At 39.9% G+C, this 19,138-nt stretch overlaps 2 protein-coding genes and 1 long non-coding RNA gene across 6 annotated transcripts in view; 1 reads left to right on the plus strand and 2 right to left on the minus strand.

The window, feature by feature from the left end:
• Window positions 1–16: 16 nt before the first annotated feature.
• lg6h1orf53 (linkage group 6 C1orf53 homolog) lies at window positions 17–4,842 on the minus strand. Of its 2 annotated transcripts, XM_044200214.1 has the most exons (4): window positions 4,519–4,842; window positions 4,274–4,434; window positions 2,491–2,592; window positions 17–402 (listed from the first exon to the last, which is right to left on the minus strand). In XM_044200214.1, the coding sequence occupies exons 1-4, from the start codon at window positions 4,538–4,540 to the stop codon at window positions 331–333; spliced, it is 357 nt and encodes a 118-aa protein (XP_044056149.1). In that variant the 5' UTR covers window positions 4,541–4,842; the 3' UTR covers window positions 17–330. The 2 variants fall into 2 exon arrangements, with proteins under 2 accessions (XP_044056149.1, XP_044056148.1); XM_044200213.1 differs by having other exon boundaries at window positions 4,274–4,842.
• A 1,428-nt stretch (window positions 4,843–6,270) lies between these two features.
• The window catches only part of LOC122877390, a 34,487-nt gene continuing 21,619 nt past the window's right edge, over window positions 6,271–19,138 (minus strand). Inside the window, exon 3 of the long non-coding RNA XR_006378239.1 lies at window positions 6,271–6,401. This is a non-coding gene — a long non-coding RNA (uncharacterized LOC122877390). The remainder of the gene's footprint in view (window positions 6,402–19,138) is intronic.
• Window positions 10,167–19,138, plus strand: part of dennd1b (DENN/MADD domain containing 1B) — a 103,186-nt gene continuing 94,214 nt past the window's right edge. For 2 of the 3 annotated variants that reach the window (XM_044198872.1, XM_044198874.1), the window contains exons 1-2: window positions 10,167–10,474; window positions 11,106–11,170. In XM_044198872.1, the coding sequence (XP_044054807.1) occupies window positions 10,458–10,474; window positions 11,106–11,170 (82 nt within the window). In that variant the 5' untranslated portion in view covers window positions 10,167–10,457. The remainder of the gene's footprint in view (window positions 10,475–11,105; window positions 11,171–19,138) is intronic. The other variant, XM_044198873.1, reaches the window with a different exon arrangement.

The following is a 19,138-nucleotide window of genomic DNA, read 5'->3' on the forward strand; positions in this document are numbered from 1 at the left end:
TAAAGAGAAACAAAAATGAAGCTCAAGGCATTTCATTGGACATTTGAGAAAAATATCAGAAAAATATAGCAAAAACCAAAATGTGATAAAAGACTATTTTACATGAGGAACAAATCCTTTCTCCTACTTCCCTGTATTGGGAAAATGAAAATAATCCGGAGAATAGTTGTGATTCATAGGAGGTAGGTCTTGCACAGACACTACCCAAATTTCATCATTTAGTACACTGCTAAAAAATGACTCAAGTAGTCCAAATAACGACAGGCAGAAGACAAGCAACGTATGGTGGGTTCAATTCTAAACAGGCATTTTTCCTTTGTCATGTTAGGCCTATACATAAAATAGAGAATTAAATTGTTTCTTCATTGCAGGGTCCTTCACGTTGACTTGGCCATATGGACACTAGAGGAGAAAATGAAATAATTAAATGGTGCTAAATGGCTACATGTGGAGTAGAACTTCAGTCACACAGAGAACAAGACATGGACATGTGTACAGACTAGAGCAAAGCATACCAGAGGAGCAAAACTTAAAACAAAAGAAAACAAGATGAGGCAGAATCAAATCAGGACTGAAGCACACAAGAGAGGACAGAACAAAGGAAGACAGAATGGGACGGGATTCGGCACAGCGCGACAGAAGAAAAGACAAGACTGGATAGGATGGGATGGTATAGGAGAGGGAGGGATGGGGCAGGATGTGGACTAGACAGACTAGAACGAATGTCACCACACAACAGAAGTGAAGTGAGCAGAACGGGACCCCGTTTCCCAAAGTATCTTGAGGCTAATGTGATCATGAAACCCATCCTGCGTCTATATCTGCCTCCATTTACAGGGTGTTTACAAAAATTTAACTAAAGATGTAAAAAATAAAGATGGATTCCTGTCAACTTGTAAAAGGTTAGAAGCATCTTACAAAGTCCGAACACCTGTAGGATTAACTGTGAACTCTGCGTTTCATGCCAAAAGCTGTTGTTTCCATTTATCTTTAAGCCAACATCGTAACCAGTAAACTTTAAACCAGCAATTCTCTCTGAATAAATGTGGTGTGTTTAACATAATGATGCTTATAAAAGAGGCCCAACCTAACCCAAATACTAAACAAATTTATATTTTAGTCCATCATAGGTTGAATCTGTAATATGTGCAAAAGTAAATCCACAGGAGGGAAAAATATTTTGCTTACAAGGAATAACATGTTGACATGCACCACGCAGACCACATGTTGTGCAGCCCTTGTCTGGTTTACATCGGCTGATCTGACATCATCCTCCTTCTCCTTCCCTCAATCGTGTAAGGGTGTCATTGCCAAGGCAGCAATGATGTACAGATAGTCGTCTACTGGATTTTATTATCGAGCTGATGCTATTCTTTGATTTTACCCTTATTTCTTAGTGCTTCCTTTAAGTAAACAAGCTGGATTTTCACCTATATACATTATAGAAAAGTTTTTTTTCACTTTTCTTGATTTTTCAGCTTCTGTATTGCTGCTTTTTGTTTGTTCTAGTTGCGTTGCTTTGTTATAAAATTTGTTATAAAATTGACAATTTTGTTAACAGGAACAACACCTGCATGGCTAAGTGATTATGCTCTCATTCGGAAACTTCAAGAATCATCACTTCGAGATTTGAACCTAATTATTAATTTGTGCTTATAGGCAACATCTGCTTTCAACAGCAGGCAAATCAATCAAAGTACAATAAGTTTACTTTCTTACACTTACTTCCACCAAGTAACATGTATCATACAGAATGCAGCAAGCTGTAAGCTCCGAGTGTTGACTGAACATTAAGGGACAGTGTCATACTAAGTTAAATGATTTATAAGCATTTGTGTTGTTTGGGAACCGAAAAATACACAGTGAAATTAGCCCTGTTAATTAAATTAAATCACCATCCTTTTCAGCACCATGGACAGCTGATGTTTAGATGCTCTTAACAGCCATGCACATTAACTTGTTTTTATGTCTATCTCCTTCCCCACCCCCACCCCCTCAAAACCTAACACGGCAGCGGCGGATGGCCGCCCACCACTGAGTCTGGTTCTGTCCAAGGTTTCTGCCTGTTAAAAGGAAGTTTTTTCTTGCCACTGTCGCCAAATGCTTGCTCATGGAGGGATTTGTTGGATCTCTGTAATTGATTTTATAAAGAGTACGGTCTAGACCGCTCTATAGGAAAAGCGCAATGAGATAACTTCGGTTATGAATTGACGCTATATAAATAAAATTGAACTGAATTTAATTGAATTATGTAGTGTTTTGGGCGTGCAAAATGAAGAACATTTGTCGAAACGCAATTAACATCTAAGGTAAATAATTATTGGGAAACAGGGTCCAGAACGGCCCTAACCTAACCCTAAGAATTGAAAAGGATGGGACAGGATAAAACTAAACAGCCGAGGCCAGGTAAAGAGAAAAACCGTGCACTGAACAAAACAGAGTGAAGTGGAGAAACACACAACCTGGTAAAATAGAAAACAAAGAGCTTACATGTCTGCATGCGCAGCCACAGCATTTCCGTCTCTGAAGGTGGGCATACTCTGTGAACACCTTGTACCCACTGAAAGGGTCGACATACATCTGCTTCTTTGCCTGATCATAATGAAGATATTATTATTTAATTAGCATGACATACAAACGTGTACGCTAGCGTGTGACCCCCACATACATAACCATATACAGTACATATACACACCCAAATAAACATAGAAACAGATTGCTTTGGGTCAAGGAGAAGAGGGAATAGATTACCTCTATGCATAGAAACAGATGTAAGAAGTGCTGTCCTTTTGTGTGCAATTCAGTAGGTGAGACTCTGCAATGATTAATCAACTGGTAGCACTGTAATACGTTTTACATGCATTGCATATTTGTAAGAGGCTTAAAAAACAGATTTTAGAAACAATCATTCTTTTATTTTGACCGATCATTCATCTTGTATAGACACACAAACACCTACTGTACGTGAAAAACACTGAACTCCTCTGTCATCCCTTAGGAAGTTAGGAAATGTCATCTCTCAGTCTGTTTCAAACTGAGAACCCACTAGTTGGTGAGTTTTGACAGGCCACAAAGAGAAAAAGGCCCCAGGCCTTTTGGTGACACGGCCTGTCATTTCACATGGCATTGCAGGGGCACATAGTGAAGCTGGCATAGCTGGGCCCCCTCTGTATTGTGCTTTTCCCACCCAGGCCCTACCACTCTCCTCAGGTCGCGGCCAACTTGCCTCAATTTCATCCACACTCAGAAGCACAATATTTACAACAGATAAGCCTAAAGGCATGCGGATGACACCTATTCACTACTGCCATCACCACAGAGCTCATTGGCTCTGTTTGATGGAAGAGCAAATAGAATTTGGTGAATATAAAGGATCTAATAAAAAAAATTATCATCAAAAATTAACATCGGTTTTGTTTTTTCCAAGGAGCATGTCACCTACTAGAAATGTAAATGTAAATATGGTGGTCTTAATTAATTAATTAATTAATTACCTCAAGGTAGTCATGTCTGATATGATTTTCCTGTTTTGTACTAAGATCCTCAAAAATCCTGCAATTGTATTCACAGAATGCCTCAGTATTATTTGGTTCATATGGTTTAACTGTGCTCATCTATAGCCTAACATAAACAGTACTGTACTAAAGTGCAGTTTTGAGATACAGTTTACTTTATACAGTACTTCTAGCCCACTATATTTCGGAGAAAAATATTGGTTTTGACTGAAATACAATTATTTGACAGCTGTAGATACTTTGCAGATTTGCTCATCTTGCGAAATATGATCAATTGTTATAGATCATACTACCCAACAGTATGTAAAACTAGCTAATATCAACTCAGCATTACAAGATAAACAAGATCAACATAAGCACAACATGCTGCAACATTAACATGCATCTTACATGTTAATCAACCAGTATTAATAATTCAGCATTATAATAAACCTGCAGTATATAATAATTAGCACTCTGAAAGAGGCCAGTCTGAATGAGTAGTTTTACTTTTTAAACTTAAATACATTTTGCTGATAATACTGTACTTTTACTTAAGTAATATTTTGAATGATAGACTTGTACTTGGACTATTTATATGTTGTGGTATTGCTACTTTAAAAGGAAATAATCTGAATACCTTCTCCACGTCTGCAAAATTACGACCAAGAAAAAACCTGTGGGAGCGCCTGTTTGTAATTAATCATGCGTAATTGAGGTAATCAGATTGTACAACATGACACCATTGGATTTAAAGTCTTCGAAGTGATTCATCTTACCTCACATGCCTCTCTGTGGGCTCTATGGATGGCCATCTCTTCCTCTGTGAACTTTCTTCCAGCGAGGTCGTTGTCACCCCCCATGCTGCTTGTCACCACGTCATTGAAGTCTGCATTGATCTGTAACCTGCCTCTGCCTCTCAGTCGCTTCGAGTTTTCTTCTGAGGGATTCGGTATCGACATTGTTACAAGTCGTTTATTAAACTGGACATGTATTAGAATCAATCTGCTGACAAATGCTTTACCCGGGTAATTTTGGTGAAACATGCGCCTACTGTACTACTGTGTCTGGTTTAGAAACGGGGTAAAAGTTGGACTACTTTGAAATTGCTTCTCGCCTTGCAAGTGTGCAAAAAGATATACGATTCCGTGAAAATCTCTTAATTAAACACAGTGACAACTGATTATATCGTTTGTTCTTATCAAAGATTGTCTATGTTGCATGTTTGTTTTTTGTTTCCTCCTCTCAGTTTTGACCGCACAGAACGGTGTTGTACTTCCTCTTTTGCCTGGTCACGTTGGTGACATGTGACCAACTCTTCCCACTGATCCACGGGCGCGCACAGCGCCCCTGCGGTTTCACAGATATCGCCTCGATATGATCACTACACGTTACTGAAGGAGACATAGCAAAAATATGCACAAAATTAGGGAGAAATATAATATTAGATTCATTATCACGGCATTATTACGTTTTATAATGCGACTAAAGTGATACAGAATGAGATAATATGTGATCACCAGTTACCAACAGAGACAAAAATCCGTGCTTTTTAAGCATTCATGGGTGCACTATTTTTTCTGAAAAGAAAGAAAGTTTAATTAAAGGGTCACCCAAAGTGAGAAAAACATATCTCACTTACTGCCAGCAGTACAGTTATCCAGCCATGCAGAAAGTGTTAGCTTTGTATCATTAACATGACATACATATATACAATACAATAACATGTACAGATCCATCTCTTCACTGGTATCATGATGGATTGTCTTTATTGTTTTACTATTTTCTGTTTTACTATTTTCTGTTATCTTTTTCTACTGTATTTTACCCCTATATGCACCTCTTTTGGATAATAGTTACATTTGATTCGATTACAATATTTATGTAACATGATGTATGCCATTCTAACATTAATATAATTCTATAATTGTATTAGATTGAGCTTAAGCAGGTGAACCTACAGTATCCTTACAAACGGTTTGCTCTCCTTTGCCGCAATGACACTGCAGTGCACACAAAGACACCTTCCCATAATATTAAAGTAATATAGTGACTTGGACGAAGCACTGCAAGGTTGATGAGTGGACATTAATGTCTTTTCAAGGTTATCCACTGCTGTAAGCCACCTTTGATGATGTGTCTACTACAGAATTCTGGGTAATGAAACCTGACAAGTGTCTTTTGACTGACATTGTGGGGTCAATTTACCCAAAGACAAATTACACATCACTGGTAAAAATATATGCATGTTTACTATGAGAAACAGTGTGCTCACAAACAGTGCCAGATGTATAAATCAAGTTTAGTTTCTTAAAAAAAAAAAGAAATACTGCAAAAACCTGAAAATGTAAGACAATGCAGATATTTTGTAGATTTACAATGCAATAGACCTAAGGAAGCAATGCAACACTTTGTATTAACTCTACTACTGGCTACATTTAGGCTAGGCTGCATTTTCACAAACTGAATAAACCCAGGTAGCCCTTGATATATATTTTCTTGTGAGTGACATTTCAATTCAGCAAGATAAATCATGTGCGCCTCAGCTCGGTCAAATGTTTGAAGCCATTCTGAAATGTATTTTCAGGTCCTCAAAAGGACAATGAGACACTGCATTGTTCTTTTTTCAGTGTTAGGCTCTCTTAAATGAATATAATCTGGGACTGTTTACTGTTTACAGTTCTCTGAAATGTGAAACCTCACTGGTTCCCAGCGCCCAAAACCCATAAGAGCTTTATGTATGTGTCTCTTTGTGTTTGTGTGTCATATTGTTTTTTTTTATGTTAAGGCAGCAGCCCTGCCATTATCATTTCATACGGATGCCTGAAACAGCATGCCCCAGTCTGCTGCCACTTAATTACCTTCCAGTCAGCCTGAAGAAATCTGGCACTGATCCAGGCAGACTCTCTGGAGAGGAGAGAGAAGTACTTCTAAGCCATTGGTTTCAATTTACCATGGGACAAATATTGCTTAAACATGCAAACAATAAAAGGAAAGTCCACCCTAAAACAGAATTTACATTGCACTGAATCAGTGATTTTGTAAAGTCAGCATCAATGAAAAGACAAATACTTCCCTTAAAATGGAAATAAGGTGTCACTTTAGGAAGCTGGTCCACCGACAATGAATTTATTACTGACTCCGTGGGCTCATATAATCTCTGGCTGAGATATTACACCTAAATAAGTTTGAACATAATGATTTACTGCTCAGGTCATGTACCCATGAAACAAGGATTTGTCTCATTCAAATTCCCAAACTAAATCCCTGAGGTGTACAAAATTATAGCAATAATTTTATTTTTGGGTGGATTTCCCCTTTAAGAGGCGGTGACTCAGCTGATTCATGAGCAATATGTTTAATGTCGAGTCCTAAAGCAGATTCTAATATACACATACTGTGGGCTTATTCTATACTTGGTACTTTGTGTGTATGGCAGACAGTTTTTCATCATTTAAAAGCTTATGTAACTGAGTTATGTATTGTGATTTCAGCATTTATTTCATGCATGTACTACTGTCGTCTAACGTGGTTACAGTAAGTAGCATTTACACATGACGCACTATAATTATGCAGGATAAAGTCAAGTAATTATGCCAGTCTTCACCAGTCTTCTACTGTCTACCACAGTCTGATCTGTTGGTCGCTGAGCAGCTCCACTATAGCAGTTGGGGCCTTGCTCAAAGGCACACAGATCAGGACAACCTTCCAGTCATAAGCTCGCTTCTCGAACCTTTAGGCCACCATTGCACCAGTTGGAGATGAAGTGCCTTGCTCAAGTGCAATTTGATGCTGGTTAAGAAATATGAGAGCATTCATATCAATATTCCAATCTTCTGATGAAGGGATTTTAACCAATTCTCTGGTCAAAAGCCTGTTTCCACAAACTCTATGCTTGTTTTTTTATGCGTTTGATAAGCTGTGGTCATGACTGACTTAACCTGTTATGGCCAAAAATGTATGTGCTATTGACCCCCAAACCCAAATACTGCCCTCTGTGCATTGTGTATGTAATATGGCACCTCCAAGTGCACACAGCAGACAACACATGACAGCTTCACTATTCGCTAAGAGACCCAGAGGATTCCTGTGCTAGAGTAATACTACCACGTTGTCTGTGTGTCAGTTTGTGGTAATTTGATTAAACACACCTTTACATAAGAGCATGCTGCCAACATTACATTGCAAAACACAATAATAAATTGATTAAGGTCTTAAAATTAGATTTTGACACAGGGGCCCTCTATAAGATGGTGATGATGCAGGGACCACCTTAATTTATATGGTACTTTAATGATGTAAATTCCCTAATAATGGGGGTCAGGGACATTCAGCTTACTTTCTACTTTGCCAAGATGTGCTGTTATTGTGATGTTTGCTATAGCAGCAGGAGAGTTGTGTGTGTCGCTGTCTGGAGCTGGTGTGCCCGGCTCTGGGAAGCTGTCTCGTCCTCTCAGGCTGTTAGCTTTGCAGCAGCAACTGTAGGGACAGTTGGCTAACTCACAACCGAGCTAAAGTTAGTTACACTACTTGCTGTGTCGTTGTTCGCTCTATATCATGGTATTTGTCTTGGTATTGGATTTCTCCAGAATCACATACCCCACCTTTAAGAAGAGGTGAAAAAAAAGGTTTTGCCAGGATAATGTTTCTATGGTCCTTATATTTTTCATCTGTGAAAAAAGGTGGAAAAAAGTTTTGGCAGGTGAAAATATTTTTTGTCAGGATCATTTTTCATGTGTTTGTTGTTGTAATGCTCATTTTTGCCACAAGAGGCTGAAGTGCACCACTACCCCATGTTCTAAATAGGACTAAAAGCATTCATGTTTTCTTCCAGCTGAAGCGCCAATTAAAATACATTTCTAGCCAAAAGAAAGAGCTGACAGTAATGTTACATAACTTGCTAACACACAATAGAGAGGCCAAGTCCCTTCCCTTCTGGTGTCCCCCCATGGGACCTTATTTCGGAAAAAAAATATGTACAGTGGTCAACGGTGAGAGACAAATAATTTTTTGATCTCGTTTGAATTGTGCCATGAATTACACATATGATGTTTGTCAATTTGTATCACCACAAAAAGTTCCCTGTTTTAAAAAATTAAGCGTAAAAATAGTAAAGTATCATTTAATTTTGTGTGAAACCGCTCAGTGAATTACATCTCTCGTCTCGCACAATATCACCAACACCAGCGTGGCTGTCTTGTACTATTACGTTTATATTAAATGTGAAACATGGATATACATTTACATCATGGTGTGACTCCTGTTCAGAGATTTGGAGCTTTCAGATGAAACTAGCAGGCTAAAAACGTTAGCCACTGGCCTAGCTAGCTAGCCAGCCTGCGTAACTTTACCTAGGCAAATGCATTGTTAATCCAGCGACTCCTGGTCCTTTTATCAGCCGGCAAACAAAAGAACGAGCAAGACCTGTTGCTCGTGTGACTACATCCCAGTGATCTGTGACCCATCAGATTCTGTGACCCAAATGGGAAGTTAACATAAACTCTCAGGGCTTTTTGCAAGAAAGACTTTCTAACACGTGGTTAATGTTGTGAAACGGTCGCAGTTTGGTTAGGTTTAGGCACTAAAACTACTTGGTCAGATTTAGCAAAAGATATCATGGTTTGGGTTTAGACGCAGAATCTGATGGGTCACAGAATTTGGTGTAACACCAGTATGAAACACACAGGCATAGTAGCTTCAGCGGCTCTGGGTAGCTTGCGGAGAAAGAAAGTTATGACGTCACTTTCGCGACCTTTGGGTATGTAGTCTTTCTAATTAGGCTACATATTTTCACAGTCTTGTACTTCAACAGTTTTATGACAAACTGCGACTTTCTTGACTTGCAAAATTATCTATTAAATTGACAATAATCATATGTGTAATTCATGGCACAGTTCAAACAGGATCAAAAAATTATTTGTCTCTCGATGTTAACTAGTGTACATATTTTTTTACAAAATAAGGTCATAAGGTCAATAAGGTTTTTTCACCTGGCAAAACGTTTTTCCCAACCTGTTTCACAGATAAAAAAAAGGAACACAGGATTGAAAGATGGAGTGATTTAGATCAGACTTTTTTTCTCACTTGCCTCTCAGGACTTCCGTAAATAACTACAGTATGTTTCAAGTGAAATGTGAAAATTTTCACCCAACTTTTACTCTCACCGCTGTCATCAGCTTTGTTCCCAGATGCAGCAGGCAGCTGACACCAACATATGGCTAAAAAGAGAGTGAACATTGAGCTCACATTTGTCAGGTGGCCAGAAACATGACTGAATGTTAATGTTGCTCTGTATCTTCTGGATATATAAATGGCAACTATTTGCTATCATGTTCACCATAACAACTTTATAAGGTTATGATATGTCTTGTTATGATGTGCCCCCAAGCAGCCATACAAATCTATTAATACTGGTAATTACTTCTTATTTTGGAAGCCCTTACAAAGACCCCTGATGGTGCAAGGACCCCACTTTGGGAGCCACTGCTGAAGGCTACCGCTGCCACAAATATTGAACTAATAATGCACTCTCATAGAGAAACAGGTTTTTCATCAGAAGCATGAATCACACGGCTCAGGTCCGCTGTGTGTATCATGCTTGTTACTCATCTAAAGTGGAAGAAAGATGCTCGCAGGCAGAAGCAGCAGCAAGGTGCTCGTCTGACGGGCTGACGTCACCAAATCTTTGACAGCACTTCCTGGAATGGTGTTTGTTGTGGGAAATAAATGCCGTGGTGCTGAACTGGGGGCTCAGGCTACATTAACGTCAGAAGGACGGTACAGACTACTACACTATCTCACCTCCAAGCATGTGGTCACGGCAGTTTTCGATCGGTATCAGATAAGTCAGAAGAAGGGGCGGCTGAGAGTGAGGAAGGACGAGGTGGAAATATTATCGGACAGCCAGCATAGCAAAGCAGAGCCGCCGACAGCACGGAGTTGTCGCGATGTTGTAGCTAAACCATGGACAGCAGAATAAAGTAAGACCTCTGAGTTTTGTGTCCCCCCCCCAACCCCCATTTGTCTCTTCTTGATATTGAACTGTCGAGCTAACGGCTAACGTTTGGTCCAGACACGTAACGTTAACTCGGAGCTGAACGTGAAATACGAAGGAATGTTTGGCGTAATTTGAGCCATCTCCAGCAGTGGATTTAATAGCCAGGCCAGCTGGCTCGACAGCATTTGGGTCAGTCTGTTGCTCTGTCTGTACTAGCTGACCACCAATTAGCAGCTCCGCTAGCCAAGCAGACAGCTTTAAATAGGTTACATGTGGACACGACACCGAGCGATCTGGGTAGGCTACTGTGACCCAAGTTTGTCCTGATATGTCGTCAGAGATAAGAAAACTTCTCATTCTTACATACAGACTAAAGCACTATCAGCTTTAGCTAATCTGCTGTTTATTGACACTGTTGGCTATTGGCAGTGTGACTCATGTAAAGTAGGACAGGTCCACTGTATGATTGCGAATATTATACTAAGGTACATGTAATGCAATTCAACACAGTTGTTATGTGTGCTAATGCGGAATACACACTTGTTGCCCATGATTGTGTGTAATAACAGCTGGCCCTTATTTCTCCTGAGTAAACGGTGTGTTGTTCTTTTCAGGGAGAATCCAGAAAGAACATTTGATCTCATTGTACAGGTGGCATGTCCAACATCTGAAAATGAGGGTAGGTGATGTCATTATTTCCATTAATAATGTACTGTCAGTCTGTAATCTGCTTGGCGTAGACAAGTAAAACAAAAAAGTTTCTGAACCTTTTAAATGGCATAATTAATAGAACTAGAGTTATAACGATTAGTCGATTAATTGATTATTTTGTCAATGAAAGTTATTGTTAGTCATGGCCTTAATATCCATCTTGATAAAGATGTTTATGTGTGTTTGCCAGTCGTATCTTTTTGTCATGTGTTTGCAAAAATAACTGTTTGTAGTGTAATTACAGTAATTGTAAGGCTGTACAGCCAAGATGTCATGTAACCTTGGCAGCAATGTTTACCAAATGCACTTACACAGTATTTTAAGTCAGACAGCGAGTGTCACAGAACTACACTGCATGACTAAGTTCAATCTTGCACAGTGAGAGCAATCATTATGTCTGTGGTGTTATTATGTGTGCTCCAGAGTGTGCTCTGTTACGAACCTAAGGACTAGAGAAGGTCAACACTGAGTTCAGCTGTAAAATTGTCAGAGATGTTAGCTGCTTTAAGATGTTTATTAGTGTTGTGCATTCTTTATTTATTTGACTGATTTTCCATACTGCACTGATCTGTTATTAAGTCTGCCCATAAGTTATTCAGTGCAGGCATTTCTCTTGTAACCATGACCCCACAAAGATTGTTTTGTGCTTGGGTCAGCAAGCTGCATTAACTGTTCTGCTGTTTGCAGTGGTCAAACATTCCGGCATTGGTGGCCAGGACAAAAAGTGTTCAGACTAGCCTGGGAAATGACTGTGGTCAATGAAGAACAACACCATATTCTACCTTTTTATGAATATGGGAAACAAAGTAACCTATATTTCACATCAATATCCAGTGTCACCCATAAGTCAAATATCATGTAAAAACATTTTCACTGCATATTACACCAGCTGTCTTATTTTGCCCACTCAGTTTTGACGTTAAAGAGGTGTTATGTGGACGGTTCTCTTGTGCAGCTGCTGAGCTGACCAGAGTAGACTGAAAGTTGTCCTTGGATGTAGTTCTGATATTGGATTTTAAACCAAACTCATAAACCACCGGCCTGCGGTGTAATAACTGACTTCCCCCATGTATGATCCAGGGTCAGACTCATATCCGGACTCCTGCTCCCTCGAGCACATCTACAGAGCAATGTTTGCACACCTCTCAGGTCAAATGGAACATACATATTCTGCTCAGTCATGACCAGAGTGCTCTCTCTGCCCTGTGCTGAGTCCTGATTGGATATAAAAATGTCCCTGTTGAGGACGTTGTTATGATGTAGATGTATGCTATTGGCCAGCAGGGGCTTACGTTTGTGGTATTGTTTTGTTGGTATTGAAACGAGTGGTTTCAAATAACCATATGAGGAATTAACCACTTTTCTCTGAATCTGATCAATTTCATTTTATTTGAATTGGCTTTAGCTGACGTCTGTATGAAATGAAAAGTTTCTTGAATGCTAAAACAGTGTGGAATGGACTATTATCATTGTAGTAGGCCTGAATGAATCGATTGTGGGCGAATATTATATATTTATATAACCCCTAACATTTTAGCTGTCTCATAGTAATGTATGCATTTGTCTCAAGTAAGAGTTGAAAGGGTTAATGCTATGAGTCATATCAGAACAGCATTGGCCAGCTATGAAACCTCCACAGTCACTAACCACAAACTGTTTCTCCTCCCACCAAACATTAGGTGTTTGGCCAAAAAGCACCACTTCACATTTACACCTTATCTTCCAACTATCTCACAGAGGCAAACAAATAATAGTGCAACCATGATAGACTATAATTAAATTGTCATAGCAACATGGTGTAGAACATTTTAACATTTGGAGAAGTGGTGGAAGGTTTCAGCTTGCTCATATTTCTCATATCTTCTCCTAACAGTTTAGGGAATAAAAGTTTAATTTTAGGTTGATTTTGGCTGCATTCCAGTTGTTGTGTACTCCCTCTACCAGCAATCCAGTTTGTAATACCATGCTTCAAAGTGACTGAAAGGGTGTCCTCTTTGAGTGACTGGAAAGCGTGGCGTGTGAGTTTTGCTCATGCCGCAGTGCTGTTTTGCCATTCTCACCACATCCTGGTCCTGCAGATCTGAAAGTAAATCCATGATACCATTATAGTGTAGAGGGTAGTTCCCTTTGTTAATAATAGTCATGATCAGACTGCAGAGAAACCTATATTGTAGTCAGATGAAAATAGCTTAGCCCTTTGCAGATGGCCAGCACACCTTTCGCTCAACTTCTGTGTTAAATGGGGTTTGCAACTTCTGCAGTCAGCACTATGTGTGCAGATAACACCCACATGTTTGCAGACAGGCCTTGCAATAAGCCTGTTTTTCTTCTCAAAAATAGATTGCTCACTCATTATAAAGTTAACATTTTCACATAGTAACTGTGCAAAGCTTAAGTCCACAACTTATGAAGTTGTGAAGTCATTAATACTAATGCTAATAATTAATCAGTAAGTAATTAATCACTGTGATGATTTTGATTCAAAAATCTATCAACTGACAAAGTGCAAAATTTGCCTGGGAAACTGGTTTCATCTGTGGGGATGGTTTCAATGGCTGCACCTATGCTACCTTTCCATACTTCAGGGATAACTGCGCCGTGTGCACCATTCGGAACCATTATCTGAACCAGTGATGCAGGCATGGTGTGACAACAGGGACAGCACGGTAAAACGTTTCGCTTACCTTGATGACTTGTTGCAGTGTGACTTGACCTAAACTAAAGTAGGCACCTGCAGCTTTTCGTCTAAGTCTCCCTTGCAAATACTTTTTGCAAGTTGAGTTACACTAAGCAGCACACAACCCATCCCTGACCATGTAGATATGCACATATTTTAAAATAAAAACCAACCGACAAAAGGTTTTGCGGAATTATTGTGTTTAATTGTTTGAATATTGTATGGCTATTTGCTGTATAGCAAGCAACAGAGCAGGAGTGACAGTTTTCAGTGACCGCATTACTCTTTTTTTTTTAACTTGTATTTATTCAAACATTTACCAAGGTTGTGCTGCAAAAAAGCCAATAACATGTCAATAGCATATCATTTTATGTTTTTATAAGCCTCTAATGATTAGTCAATCAATCAATTTTAAATCTGTAATAATGATAGATTGTTATTATGGTTGACATAATAATAATGAAAGGTTCCCTGTGGAGTTTTAGATCTCTAGTAGTGCTATGGAGCTGTTTTTTCAATGAGGGGTCCCCGCTTTGTTTATCTCATGTGTGCGCACGAGGACGCACATGCGTGTGCACTCTGGTGACACGATACGCAATCCTTCCAATGGTGTCACACTGTTCCACTGATCTGCAAACTAGTAAACATGTCACCAATGCTGGACTTAAAATACTTTTAAAAATTGGCTTTTCTGATTGTTTATAAGGAGAGAAATGCACTTGACACGTTTTATAAGGCCTTCGTAGATATACATAATGCGTTACACTGAATGTAAATATAACTTTTGTTTTCGTCTGAAATAAACTCTGTCTATTTGTGCTTGTACTTTTTTGCAAAGGGCTCACACTGTACAGATTTCACTGTGAGGTACACTGCTGTTAGCAAGGCTTCTCCCCTGAATATCTGTGATGTTCAGCAGGGCCATTCAGCTACTCTGAATGACATGGGCTTTGCTACCATTGACGTATGACATTTTAGCCCTAACATCAAGTCTGATTCACAGGCAGATCAAGTTTTTGTTTTACTGTGTTCAGGGACAATACTATTTGCAAGTGTGTAGCTAAAAGCATGTCATTTAGAATAATTAACTCTGCCAGTGTTCTGTGTTTGTTCCCGTTGGACAAAGTCCCAAGTATTACTCCCATGGGTAGGTTTGATTTTTCCTGTCTTTTGGCAAACACTTGTGGTAACAACATAACATCAGTGGTGCAGGTAAGAACAGAAAAGTCCATCACCTTATTCATTTGGTCATAATACAGTAGTAATTGAGATGTGATGAGAGCATCAGCATTCCACAACAGAAGTGTTGCTGGGGAGAAAAACAAGAAAATAAAGCTCACAGCTACAATAGTTGCAGTGTTCATATGTGGAGTTGGCCCCACACTTCTAACCATGGATGTGTGGATAGATGACAGACACTGGCCCTTTTTCCTCATGCAGGTCCATGGAGACCTGGCCTCCCTGTTCAGCCCGAGCTCAGTTCCGCTTAGCTCTGTTGGCTCAGTGCTCTGTGGATGCTCAGGCTGTGAGTGAGTGTTGCCTGAGAGCGTGACTGGCATGCTAGCTACTAGCGGCCCTGGCTACATAAAGCCATTTTGATGTGCTTCCAAGATGCTGCCAAAGCTAGCAGATGACGCTAACGCTGCCAAGGCAGTAGGTGGGGACAGATGCTACCTGTCCTCGCCCGCTCCCTCCAGCCAGATTGTTCCCAGTAACAAAGCAATAAACTTAATAGATCAGCATATCAATTTTATAGCAACATTCATGCTGCAATTAGGGGAACGATTTAAAAAAAAAACAAAAAAAAAAACAACCTTAATGATGGCAGCTTGGTTAGCACTGATGCCTCACGGGACTATGATTTCAGGTCTGAAACCTGCCCCTGGTTCTTCTATGTGCTTTGCTTTGCTTTGCTTGCTCTTTCTGCATACCTCCCTCAGTTCAGACATGCAGGTCAGATGCATTGGGAGCTCTAAATTGTTTGAATCAATGTATGAATGAATGTGAATGTTTTTCCATGCCTTTCAATAGATTGACATTCTTTACATATGACACCCTCTGGCCTTGCTTCCATCTCATGTTTGTTGTATACCATTGAGCATGTGTCTTTTTTTGCCTGAGATAAGTGACAGATGTATCGTTTGCTTCAGTGTCTCAAGATAGCTTCTTACTAGTATTAAAATACGCTGCCTGAGGTTTAACTGTTAAAATATAAGTGCACTTGCATAGGTTTTGAGACTCCTCCTTTAGATATGTACGTAAAAGAAAACCAGAAAGCAAAAGTATAGAGTAGACACATTTTGCCCTTTGATTCACGTGGCCTTATAGCTTCACTTGGTCCAACTATGAAAGTTACTTTTGTTCTGTATCCTAGGAACGTTTTTGCTGAGACCTGGAGGTCTCACAGTGTCACCTACTGTTCGCTAGTTAGTTATCAATCTGCTTCCTTCTCTGCTGTAGCCCCCTCAAGCAGCACTGTGATGTTCTGTTTTTTTTTTCCTTTTGCTTTCACCCATTCCCATTTCCACCCTTCGTATTCGTACAGCAAAACTCCTGTGTAGTAGAACTTTTAGAAAAGGTTGAACGTTGACATTCTGCAAAATGTCAGAATTGCTCCTTGACCCAAGCTTTGTCGGTTCTGCACTCTGATTGGATTCCGGCTGCGTGTTGAGTTCTTGGTGGGCTCACACTCAGACGGGAGGCCATTGGAGTACTAACAGATGCCATGGCAGCAAGGAGGGTGTTGATTGGTCATTAGAGAGGCCACACTCCACCACTCACACTCCTGAGAGGACCCCAGGGTCTCACACTTTGTTTATCTCACAACCCTTCTGCCTTTCTCTTTTGTCTCACCCATATGACTTTGCTAAATTGGCTCTTTTACACAGAATCAGATATCGCCCAAGTCTTTGTTGTCTTTTTTCCCTCTGAAATGAATTGAGGAAGTTAACTTCCCTGCTATGGTATGGTAATGGCCACATTGTGAGTGAACTTTGAGAAATCCCCTCCTATCCCACTCTATGTCCTCTGAGTGTCTATAGGGTCATTCTGACCCACAGTGGATTTTCTCTTTAATGCTATGTTTTTCATCACAGTTTCATCTGTTTTCCCCTTGTGCTACACAGTAAGATATAACTTAAGACTTAGATATTAAGTCTAAGATATTTTGATTTTGGTTATTCAGATGACAAAGTTGGCCAGCTAGTGTTACTGCTTTTCTCAGTGCTCTACAGCCTTGCTTTTTTGTTTGTGTCTGGAGTCATTTGTAACTCCCTACTCACAGTCACTCATCCATTCAGTATCTGTGTAGTGGCCCGCTGCTTACTGGGTTTAGTTCCAGCTCTTTTCTTATTTAAAAGAGATGGAAGCAAGTGTTGTCCTCACATTTCACCCCGGCCTGTTTTGTTTCAGATTATATGGTGAAGCTCAAACTAAAAATATAGAACTTTCAGTATTGTTTGAGTTAGCTTTTGGCCAGGCAGACACATGACATGTGAATTGTTCCCCAGGTAAGGGTACCAATGAAATTTCAAGCCAGAAGAATAGATTTTTTTTTTTGCAATGTCTATATTTGGGTTATTTGTATATGTCTTTAGCAATAATGATAACCTAGAAATATTACAAAGCATTTTTATGATTTCCTCCACTTTTAATGCAGGAGAATTCAACATTGCAAGTAGTAATGCAAATTAACGTGCACTCGTTAATCTGGTTTTGTTGGTCTGGCAGTAGGGTTTGAAGAAGAGGTCTATGTGTGGACACATAACTCACTGTTGCTATTCCCTGTTCATTCATTCTGTCCAGGAACAGCTGCCATTTGCACACATCCACCTTTTACTCACATCTCATATCTCCTGTCTCTACCTATTCATGCTCTTGCACCTTTTTCTTTGTAAACGTACATTGTTTGCACAGTCACAAACAAGGTGCAATCCTTCTTGAGCCCCTTTCTGATTATCACTCGTTATGACAGGGACAGACGGGCCCTACAGGGAGAATGGAGAGAGGGAACAGGTCACTGGGACTTTTCAGGTGGTGCCATGTGACCTCACTACACTCATGTTTTGGCAAACACACACACATGCATCCACCATTATCAGGACAGCTGTGAGTGGACGTCTCTGTTGTTTCTTCAGAGCACAGAATATTTTTGACCAAAGCATGAAGAACTGAGGCAAAATGAGACTGGGTGGGGCAGGGAGGAAGTGAGATGGATGAGGGAGAGAAGATAAAGGGGGTGGTGGATATGCTGATGGCAGTAGTCTATAAACTGAGAGGTGACATACTGTGGGGGATGCTGGCTGAGCTTTTCCACTCAGTGACGCAGTACTGAAACTCCAGGGGCAAACTGTTTGTGTGCGTACGTGTGTGTGTGATAGCAGGTACATGTTAAAGTGTAAAGTGTGTGTTGTGCATATATGGCTGTCTATGCACGGATGTATGTGTGACTGTGCATGAGAAATAGACACAGAAGCGGTGAGAGCTGCAGGAGGCTCATCTGAATTCACTAATGCTGCCAGACTGGGAGAACATGGAAAGACTTCTAGGCACTGACGCTCACAGGCTATTTTTAGAGTTCCCCTTTCCATGGTGAAAAAGTGGGGTAAAGTAGGGACCCGATCAATGATTTAAAATGAGATGATTTTGATGAATGCAGAAGAGTTTCATCACATCACCCTCACTTGCAGCCTCACAGCATTGTTGTTGGTGGCTTGTTTTTTTGTGTGTGTGTGTGCATGTGCTTTGCATCTTTGTGTGATGGCAGATGAATTTATTCCCTTGTGACCATTCTTATGTTATGCTCCAGAGAGCTGTGGAAATTGTATTTGTTTAAAAATAAAAAACCATGAACCAAAGGCTTGAATAATGTCCAGCTGAAGTTAGCTTCCAAAAACCGCTAGTGTCATCTTGAAGCTAAGCTCTTCTTCACATGTATCATGTCAAAGGATAACAGTAGATAGGCCAGGATTATATACGTTCAGCACAGCAGATGGCCCAAGCATGTACAACCAAACATGCATACATGCATGTGCATGTCCCCATAAACACACACAACCAATTATTATGAGTCAAAGAACAATGATTGGCTGGTTCTTATGCATGTAATACCACTGTGGCCTAGTTTAGCCCACAAATGAACAGGATTAGTGCAGCTCCTGCTTTAATGTAGCTTTGTTGATTTTAATCTGTCCTAGTCTGGCAAATTGGATTTCATAATAAAGCTGTGCTCAAAAATATGTTGACTTTCATGACTGTCAT

This window comes from Siniperca chuatsi, linkage group LG6 (genome assembly GCF_020085105.1).
Source record: "Siniperca chuatsi isolate FFG_IHB_CAS linkage group LG6, ASM2008510v1, whole genome shotgun sequence".
Lineage (NCBI taxonomy): Eukaryota > Metazoa > Chordata > Actinopteri > Centrarchiformes > Sinipercidae > Siniperca > Siniperca chuatsi.

Coding starts and splice junctions, on each gene's coding strand:
- lg6h1orf53 (XM_044200213.1), bottom strand. CDS start 4,540: ATGTTTCACCAAAATTACCCGGGTAAAGCATTTGTCAGCAGATTGATT. Junction 2,593..4,273: donor CCCACAGAGAGGCATGTGAG/GTAAGATGAATC, acceptor CATTATGATCAG/GCAAAGAAGCAGATGTATGT. Junction 403..2,490: donor GTGGCTGCGCATGCAGACAT/GTAAGCTCTTTG, acceptor TTTCTCCTCTAG/TGTCCATATGGCCAAGTCAA.